This window comes from Centruroides sculpturatus, unplaced genomic scaffold (genome assembly GCF_000671375.1).
Source record: "Centruroides sculpturatus isolate CEXI.00-Female unplaced genomic scaffold, Cexi_2.0 scaffold1674, whole genome shotgun sequence".
Lineage (NCBI taxonomy): Eukaryota > Metazoa > Arthropoda > Arachnida > Scorpiones > Buthidae > Centruroides > Centruroides sculpturatus.
The window spans coordinates 74,560-85,461 of NW_019385813.1; the positions used below are offsets into that span (position 1 = coordinate 74,560).

General features: G+C 28.6%; 1 protein-coding gene across 1 annotated transcript; it reads left to right on the forward strand.

Moving 5' to 3' along the window:
- Positions 1-2,864: 2,864 nt before the first annotated feature.
- Positions 2,865-10,512, forward strand: LOC111642277. The gene is made up of 3 exons (XM_023388606.1): positions 2,865-3,188; positions 6,914-7,010; positions 8,983-10,512. The coding sequence occupies exons 1-3, from the start codon at positions 3,132-3,134 to the stop codon at positions 9,150-9,152; spliced, it is 324 nt and encodes a 107-aa protein (XP_023244374.1). The 5' UTR covers positions 2,865-3,131; the 3' UTR covers positions 9,153-10,512.
- Positions 10,513-10,902: the final 390 nt, after the last annotated feature.

Genomic DNA, 10,902 nt, shown 5'->3' on the forward strand with positions numbered 1-10,902 from the left:
TTTTTTCTAGTTTGAATGACATTAGGTTGACGAATAAGCGTCTTTTCAGAAAAGATTGATTCAAATTCGACTATACCAATCAGAATCTAGAATGTAAACAAATGCTAAAAAATCGTTATTTTCATAGTTTTTCAGCGCTACTTTCACTTATTTTTGTTATTTGACGCTATTTAGACGAATAGGCAAGTTTTCCGAAGATTTTCCGCCAAAATAGAAACTTCCCGATAACATCGGAAATGACATTCTAACATCATTTTAAAATATTCGATATCTAAAGCAGAAAGTGTTAGCTAAAAATAAACCTATTTATACAACAATCCCCCATTTCTCACCTCAGGGAAAGTCATAAAACAGTTGGGTGCTAATGACTTTGTGAAAGGGAAAAGTTCTAAACTTAGAAACTTCGAAAGAAGGGATTTGGCCTGTACCATCCGCTGGCCGCATAAACATTGATAGGGGGCCGTATGTGGCCCGCGGGCCGCAGGTTGTGCACCCCTGATTTTACAATGATCCTATATTCCCGGTGCAAGCTCCTCACTTAGCGACCAATTCGCTTAACAACATAGTTGGAACAGAACTCAGTCATAAAGTGAGGAGTACCTGTATTTCTTTGCAATCATAATGAAAATATGTAGTATCTTATTGGTATTTTGAAAGTTATTTTATGAGAATTGGATGTAGAGATGTTGGTTTTAGTACATGACAATGATAGTTATGGGCAGTTCACTTTCAACAGTGTTCTGCCAAATGTCTCTGCACTTTAGGTAAACCATTTGTGATTAATTATTTATCATTGCTATGCATGCTAACTATTTAGTACATCCTGATGTCTGCATCTGGTTTTTTAACTGGTTTCCTATAATGATGAAATGGATGACAAGGAATACGTCGATATTTCTATTTGTATAAGTCTTAAATATATTGTAGAAATACAAATAATAAATAAATATATTGATTGTCAAATTAGCACTTAATCACGTCTGTTAATCAGACAACCATTTCAAATATGATGATATAATACTGTGTTCAAATCAAGCTAAGCAAACCCAAAAGGGAGAACAAATTTCAATAAATGAAGATTTTGACAAAAGTAGGAATGGAGAGAATCAAGAAAGTAAACAACCTGTAGAAATTACCTACTTTTAAGCATTCAGCAATATATAATTATAAATTACCTTAATATATTAAATAAATATATTACATTAAATTACTTTAATATTTAAACTACTCAAAAACATAATGTTATATAATGTTAAATGTTTAAATTATTCAGAATTAAGACAGTTGCAATGGGCACTTGACTGTTAAAATGGATTTAATACAGCTAAATAAGTAAGACAATGACAACCCGTTTTATTTGAAATGAACTACAGTATGTCATTGGTTTGCTTATCCAGCTGTATTAAGGTCACTTTATCAGGCAATGCATTCGTATAACATTCAATTTTGATACTATAAGCCTAGTTCACATTTTCTGTAGAAAAGTGACATAGCTTGTCCAGTTTTTTGATAAGGAAATCTTTCTTGTTATTTGCAGACACTATAAGTTTGAAGCAAAATTGTAGTTGAAGCCAAACATTTGAATTTGTATCATATTTTAACTACATTATTTATGACAATAGGAATTATGGAAAAATTAAATTTTAAAACAAGATAGCACTTAAGAAGTGTTTTTTTTTTCCACATGACTTTCTTTATTCTGTGGACATTAAATGGGCTTTTTAGTTACAAGATGGTTATAGTAAATTAGTCAAAGGAGTATTAGGCAGGAGTTCTCCAAATTCATATCTGGCTGGTACAATTTATAAAATTAGTTGGAAGTGTAGAACATTTTGTTATTTTTGTACGTATTTTAATATTTGTCATTTCAATTTTGTAATTGTTTTCCTGGTACACTTAAAATGATTTTATAACAGAGGTTGAGAACTATTGATCTAAATATTAATAATTTGCTATATTATTAATATTTCTTCAATTTGGTTCAAGATCATTATCTCAATGCATTTTTCATAAAATAATGATTAATCTAAACTAAGTATTGATACAATAAATTAACTATGATTAATTGTTTCAATTTTCAGTTTGTTTTATTTTTAAAATGTATATATTTGCTATGTTTTTCTTTAATAAAAACTTTTTGTTTGAGAATTTATTTAGAAATCATTTATCTTTATTCTTGCTTTTATTTAACTTATTTTAAATNGAGACCCTTTACAGGTTGAGAATTCTTTATCCTTGTGAATGGAAGTATTTCAGATTTTGGAATATTTGCACCTGATTTGATAAAACAATAAGTCATTCAGACTAATATATATTTTGCATATTTAAATATTTTTGTTTATTTCCTTAAAACATTATATTCACATAAATGTGTGGAATTTTTTTTAGTGTGTACTGTAGTTGTGTAAAAATAATTTTAAAAGATATTCACATTGTGGCATTAATTGATCAATTTGTATTTTATTGATTTGTATTTGTTCAAATTTTGAATATGTTCTGGTAAACATATATTAAAATTTTGGATGGAACTACATTTATAGTACCAAAAAAGTCCCATGTTTTGTATGTATACACTTCTCATAAAGTTTATCACAGGTGCCTGGCAAAAAGACCCTGTGTGAATGATGAAATATTCCCAGGGCTTTGTGAAATTTTTCTATTTGTGGTATATTATGTCAGCAATTAAAAAAATTTCTGGATTTTGGAAGTTTGCAACCTGTACAAATATTGATTTTTCCAGTTCAACCCTACGTAAAGTTTGTTGGTAAAAAATACTAAAAAAGCAAATTCACAGACTTTTAAAAAAAAAAAATTACTGTAAATAATTTCATAAATTTATATTGAGAGGAGAGAATATGATGAAGAAACAGATTAGATCATATTAAAAGATGATTATATGGCACTGGTCATGCTTTCATGAGAAAATGCCATTTAAATTTTATGAAATTCTTTAGTTTAAATAGCCAGTTTATTAGTCAGAAATGTGCTAGAGACATAATATTCTAGATACTTTATGCCAGTTTAATAAATTTGGATATATTTGTAATCTATAATAATTTCAAAATATGTATTAAAATCAAGTAAATATTTGTATTTTGATTTGTCTTTTATTTTAATAGTCATGTCCTGAGATGATGGAAAAACTACTTTTTTCTAACATATTGGATAAGGTTAGAGATAATGAAGACGTAAGTAAACACTTTAAGTAATATTTAATACAATTTATGCATAAACATGAATTTTGTCTGAACTGTGGAATTTTTCAAATCTTTTCCTGTCTTAATCAAATGTTTATGATTGATAAATTTCTTATGATATTTATTCTTAAGAAATTCTGTTACTTTTTAAAGTAACAAAATTTTTTGAGACTACTTTCAGCTTTCAAAACCTGAATCGAAAACATTATTTAGTAAATTTCATTGCTGAATTTTTTAAAGGTGTGATTTTTTGTAATCTATTATGTTTGCTTATCACTTATATGATTTTATGAATTAACCTACAAAATAAAACTTTTTTCTGAAGCTTCACAAAAAATTTTAATGAATTGGTTGATAATAAAAAATTTCATCAGAATAATCAGAAAAATATTAAAATTGTTCAGCATATTAAGAGTAGAATTACAATTTACTTAATAGTTATTTAACATTCAATGTTCATCAATTGCTGAGTGAGTTCTCATCAGTGAGTGGTAAGTCCTAACAAGTGCTAATTATAGTTCTCAGATAATTAATAATAGTGGGACAAGAAGCTTAATATTAATTACTTAATGCTGTTTCAGACAGTTTTTAAAAACTAAGAAGAATAATTACTAAGAAACTGTTCCATATTTCAAATTCTTAAGAATGATTTGATTGTTAAACTTCCCAAATACAGCAGAATCCTATTTATCAAGCTCAAATTGGACTGGCCTAATCCAAATGACTGAAAAACCAGAAAATTCATTAACAACATAAATAACACAGTTTAGATGTACATAATATTTTATTTATTGCAATGTGCAATAAATAAATTATTATATATAAATAAAAAATAAATAAAATAAAAAATGTATATACTTTTTTGCTTTATATTGTTAATATTGTTGTAAGACATCTATGTACAGTTGTTTTCTATCAGCTGGTACAGCACAAATACATAAGTTTCCTGATCATTTGTGTAGGGTAGAACTTCTCTTTGATCTTTTTCAAAGTTAATTATTAATTAGGCTTGGTGCTCTGTTGGGAAACCAAAAGACTAATTTGAACTGAAGTAATTGTGATATGCTGTACTATATTTATTTTTGTTACCAGATCCTTGGTTATAAAGTTACAAGTGTTCAAAATTGGCATTGAGCCAAGGAAAAACAGTATTATTACAGCAGTAACATTATACTCAGACAAGAATGTACTACTAACAAGTTAGACATACAGAAAGTTATATATGCAAAAGAACTCTCTCTCTTATCTGGATTAACAGAGTTCTACTGTATGTTGTACAGATAAAAGAAATAATGAACATTTTACTTTTGAATGTTCAGTACATGGTATTATAGAATTGATACTTTATAAATTAAAAGATGAAATTGTTAGAAATCTTAAAATGTTCACATGCTTTAAAAATTAAGTTTTTTTTTTAAAATAACATTCAGAATCTTCATATTCAAAAATCCTACTAATTTAAATGTCAGAATCATGTTTTGAAATCAATGTTTGTTCCTAATTTTACTTTTAGACATATTTAACCAGTTAAAAGAATAAATCTTATTTGATCAGGGTTATCTGCTGCTGGCTTGAGTTGTAGCCAGTTAGCAGGTATATTTTTAAGATTTTTTTAATTATTATTCTAGATATCTTTATTAAATTGTTCTGTGACGGAGAATAAAGTTAAGTTAATTTATGATCGTTTACTAATTTTCCATTGTATTCTTAATTATGTTATAGATAGAAATTTTATTTATTTTTTGTTAACAGAACATTGAATCATATGGATTTTATTGAGAAATTAAAAGTATTTGTCCCAATATACTACAGCTTATCAAACTAGTTTTACAAAATTAGCCAAAAAGTTTTAAAAAAATGCATAAGAAACTAGGGGTTAATGATTTAGTTGTTAATTTTAAGTAACAAATTTTTGTTATTTATTTTTGATAGAAATTTATCTAACAAAAATTTGGTAAAGTTGAAAAAGGAACATCCCTTTTCAACTTGCAGAAAACAGTTTAGTTCTAAAAATAGTTAGTATATGAGACATCTCACACTATCATCTGTGATACTGCATGACTTCCATAACACGTTAGAAGCATGGAGGGTTTATTTCTAACAATCCGATTGAATGGAATTTTCGTATAAAAGGCAAGAAGTCACTTTCAAAAGTGTTTTTTGTCAGCATCCTTGCCATTGCAATTAGCCAGTGCTCTCATTCCTCTCCCCAGTTCTCTATTTTTACTTGTTCCCAAGAACTTTCAACACTCCACGTCTAAGATGAATGTATTACAGGTAGGAATTTTGTAAACTCTCTCTCTCTCAGAAAAGCATTAGGGAATACATCGTCATTCATCTTATTTCCTTTTTAGAATCATTTACATTTTAGAGGTTTATTTCTATAAATGTTTATTACACAAAAATATCATATCAATCACATTTTTATAATAAATTTATTAATAAGGGATGAACAAAACTATCTTTTAATTATTGTATTTTGATTTGATTAGTGCCTCACTCCATCGCCTGTTCATGATTATCAACAATTTAACTTAAACCTTTTTAAAAATTCCAGCAAATTTTTAATAGACTTTTTTCCACTTGGAAAGTCAATATCACAAGTTAAGATGTGGTTAAATTTATTCTAACTGCTGTCAGGACTCTTAAGAGAAAGATTTCTCTGATCTGTCTTTCTACATTTCCATTCTGAATGTGGAACAGGGTTATTCTGGAGTCCCCTGTTCTCACACATAATCAACTATAAAAAAATTATCTAAACAAAATTTTATAATAATACATCTTAAAATATTTATTTCCATCATATATGTTTTTAACTTTATATGAATAAATCTAAGTTTTTATAAAATACATAAAAATAAATAAATATTTATTTATTTTTAAGTTTCAATTAATTTAGTATGTATGTGATAGAAATTTGTTAAGTTGTTTAAGTTCTATAAAAATTGCCAATAGATTTACTCACTGTATTCCTGGGGGTGTCATTTTGGGAATCACTGGCTATTGGTGTTCCCACCTAAATCAGAAAATGGACCAAAACTTTAAAAAAACAAATTTAAATATACAGGGTGTATCAGTATAGCAGTTACAAACTTTCAGGAGAGATAGAGTACACCTAGATGATAGGAAATCACATAGCAATGCATGGTCAGAAACGCTTTCTTGTGTTTTGTGTCATCACTACCATGCCAGGAAAGGAAGGACACGAACAGGGTAAGAAAACATGTTTATTATTCTTAGTACGGCAAAAATGCTGGGACGTCTTTGGCTGGTGTATGCGATGTTGCTACGTAAACCAGAGTATCAGATTACATTGCATGTGCGCAAGAATAATAAATATGTTTTCTTATCCTGTTCGTATCATCAATACCACACAAGGAAAACATTTCCGACCATGATGATTTCCCATTGTCTATGTGTACTCTCTCTCTCTGCTGAAAGTTTGTAATCGCTGTACCAATACACCCTGTATACAAACTGCTAAAGAATAAAAATTTTCAGTTTCTATTTTAATTTAAGAGCATAATTTTTTATACTGTTCTATTCTTCTTGTTACAGTTGTAATTGTAATGTTATAAATATAACTTACAAACAACTTTTAAATAATGAATATTTTTAAAATACTTTGTAAATAGTAATAAAATTTAATTAATTTAAATGCATTATGTGACATTATTTAACAAGTTTGTCAATACAATTCACAATCTTTTTTGCAGGAAACTATGGGAAGGAAACTTGTTGAAGTAGTTAAATCAACAGCAACTTCCCAAATGACTAAAGGAGCTGCTTTTAGTGGCTTGATGAATGCATTCAGTGAGTACTACTAAATTTTATTATGTTCAATAGAAATTTGCTTAATAGTAATATTCTGTATTTCTGTGTTAATGTATTTTACAATAGATTTCACATCTGTTGTCAAATCCATCCAACAAAGTATATAATTACAGTCAAACTTCTATATAATAAATTTTTGAATTGTACACTGCTCTTTCAGCTGAAAATATGTAAAATTGCTTCTAAATAACAAATTTTTTTTATACGTAAGGACCATCGGTCAATAACCTATTAAAACAAAAAATAATAATATTTTGGAAGTTAGTTATAATTTTTATATTAAAATGACTAGTGACATCTAGTTTCAAAAATGTTCAGATGCTGAAACGAGATATGTCAGAAATACCAGGGAGTATGTTAAAAGTCAGTTACTCTCTCTGGGTCAAGTTCGAATTTAGGTTCAATTTCAGGTATCAATCTGTAAATCCTTTGTAAATCTGTGGCCCAGGTGTTAGAAATATTGGATATTAGCTTTTAAAATCATCATGTAATCTGCCCCCATGTGGCTACCAGTTGTAAAGAAGGGAGAGAGAGAGACTAGGTTCAAATGCCTTCGTTGACAGATAAACAATTTACAATTAACAAATGTCAAAATGTTAGAAAGTTGATAATTTTGACAATTGCTGGATTAATTTTTCAGGTTAGTGAGATTTTATTTTATTTAATAAGTTGTCCAGTTGGAATTTGAAGAGATGTTAATATAGTGTTTAAGCATTACTAAAAAAAAGTAATGAGTTGTGGGACATTGATAAAGTTGAATAAAAGATAGACATTGTAGCAAAGTTTGGAATTCCTGTGAGTTAATCAACCATAATAACAAATAGCAATTCTGTTTTGCAATTAGCCAGTGATGTGATACCTGCAGGAAAAGGTGCTAGATTAACCTGCATTTATATTTGTTTAGAAAGTAAGTTCGTTTTTTTATCACTAGATGGATTAGTTGTATTTTTCCTGCCATTTTCATTCTAAACCATATTATCATTATATATTTTGACAGCTAGCATTTTAAGGCTTATTTGTAAAAAATTTCGTTTGATTTTGTGCAATTGTTTATTTTTTGTGTCCCATCAAATATGGAAGATCGAAAGCAGCATTTTCGGCACATATTGCTCTTTTATTACCGAAAAGGTAAGAATACTGTTCAAGAGAGGAAAAAAACTGTGTCACATGTATGGAGATGATGTGTTGAGAGAAAGACAGTGCCAAAACTGGTTTACAAAATTTTGTTCTGGCAATTTCAATATTGAAGATGCACCATGTTCTGGATGGCCAGTTGAAGCCAATGAAACCAAAATAAAGGTACTGATTGAAGCAAACTGCCGAATAACAACACGTGAAATCACTAAGAGATTAAATTTGTCAAATTGAAGTGTTTATGATTACTTGAAACAAATTGGTTTCATTTCAAAGCTTGATATATGGGTTAAACATGTTCTTAAAGAGAGATGCTATCTTTGGTGGGATTTTAAGGAAATTTTTTTTTTGGAGCTTTTACAAGACAACTTACTCGATGGCAGTACACTTTCAAATCAATTGTTAAACAAATTGAGTAATATCATCAAACAGAAAAGGCAGCCAGAATTGATCAACAAAACAGGTGTTGTGTTTTACTACGATAATGTCAAATTTCACACAAGTTTGGTAACTCATCAGAAACTGTTATAACTTAGATGGGACATGCTATTGCACCAACCATACTCGTCAGATCAAGCACACTCAGATTATTACTTGTTCCGGTCTATAAATTTTTTTTAACTGTAAAACATTTACTTGAAATGACAATGTCAAAAATCACTTGGATCAGTTTTTTATAAGTAACAATCAAAACTTTTATGAATGTGAAATCATGCTACTACCAGAAACGATGACAACAGGTATTTGACCAAAATGGTTGATTAATAAATATTTTATTGAATTATATATTATAAAAATATTGTGTTTTTTTCCACAGAAAAAAAACGAACATACTTTCCAAACAACCCAATACATGATGTAGACGGAGTTTTAATGCTCTTAATAAATGTGAAGCATATTTTGAAGAGAGAACATTTTTTAATTGTTTCATGCAACAAAAAAACAAACTACAATTTTTCTTTTTTACAAAAATGTAAAGTATTTTAACACACATTATAATGTAAATGTATTTAAAATTAAAACTACATTATTTACCAAAAAGTGTAATTTCTGTATAACAAAATTTTCCTGTAGTGATTATTTGTTCCCCAGAATATAGAAGTTTTTATATACAAAGGAATTACTTTTATTACAGATTCATGAAGCAAACATGCTGTTGGTCCAAATATTAATCAATATCTTTTGCTAGTTTTAATTTAGAGGGACAAAAATCGCTCTCAATCTATTTTTGAGTTTATATTTCTTGTCCGTTTAATGTTTCCTTTGATTTTGATAACTGTCTGTGGTACACATTAACATTCAATGAACTGAATTTTAGCATCATTGTTTAGCAATTTAATCATCAGCCTACTTTCCCTGGCATGATGTACTGTACAGGATCAGTGGAAATTAAGTAACTAAGAATTGAGAAATTGATATAATTTTTTTAATAATAATGCAATTGTAATAAACTTTGTGTACATACATCAATAAATGGAATTTTTACAATTCATAAATTGATTGTGTAGGCAGTGACCAAGAGAGGCTGCATGAACAATGGCAAACAAGATGGCTGACCTATTTGTCTGCTCAGGAATGAGCACAGATTGTTGCTTGCTATGAGGTGTGAAAATCAGTGGTTGTTGTGCAGAGATGGTGGCATTTGGTGAAGGGAGCATATGCTACAATCCATTTGGAAACAATCAAGAATTGTCACTTGAAGCTAAAATGACCACAGGCTCAGTTGCATATGCACAGACAAATAGCCATCCATCCACATCACAATATGAGGAAGGTGGCTGTTGGGAGATTACACTGGTGCCTACATTGAATTTTAATAGATGCATCCATATTTCCATTTAATAAGACACATGTCAAATAATTTTCATCATTGTTAGAAATACTGTATATCAGGAGTGGTGAACCTATGGCATGTTTGCCATAGTTGCACATAAGGAGAAATCATCTTATATGTAACATATCACAAGTTTGAAAAAGACAGGTTATAAAGCAATCATCCTTTTTTCAATCAACTTTTTTATGTTATCCGAATATGCTTTAGACTTTGTATAATTTTTTAAAATGTCATTTATTCTAAAGTTTTGGTCTGCTTACTATATAGCATGTGGGCTCAAAAAGGTTTGCAGTCCCTTCTGTATATCAACAAACTATTTTGATTTATTGAGAACAAGGAGTATTATTTCTTGATAACCTTCAAATGTTATCAAGAAACTACTTTGTTTTCTGAACATTGATTTTTCCTATTAAGTCTTAGTTATGTGAAGTGTCTGTATTGATACAAAACTTGAGAGGGTGTTTCCTAGGAATGAAGAACTATCTATTCAAAGCATTGAGTTATTTATGGAAAGTATCATCTTAAAAAACTCAACTACAATACAATAATTGAAGATCTTCCTAAATGAAGAATAAGAATTGGATAGGAAATGCTTTAGACTTTGTATAATTTTTTAAAATGTCATTTATTCTAAAGTTTTGGTCTGCTTACTATATAGCATGTGGGCTCAAAAAGGTTTGCAGTCCCTTCTGTATATCAACAAACTATTTTGATTTATTGAGAACAAGGAGTATTATTTCTTGATAACCNTGTTCTGTGACGGAGAATAAAGTTAAGTTAATTTATGATCGTTTACTAATTTTCCATTGTATTCTTAATTATGTTATAGATAGAAATTTTATTTAAAAAAGTTGCACCCTATCATTTTTTTTTCTATAAAATTTCAACTAATAAATTTGAATT

Bases quoted from the DNA above. Each gene is read 5' to 3' on its own strand.
- LOC111642277 (XM_023388606.1), top strand. From the start codon at position 3,132: ATGATGGAAAAACTACTTTTTTCTAACATATTGGATAAGGTTAGAGAT. The intron at 3,189-6,913 runs GTAAGTAAACAC...TCTTTTTTGCAG, and splicing joins AGGTTAGAGATAATGAAGAC to GAAACTATGGGAAGGAAACT. The intron at 7,011-8,982 runs GTGAGTACTACT...TTTTTTCCACAG, and splicing joins TGGCTTGATGAATGCATTCA to AAAAAAAACGAACATACTTT.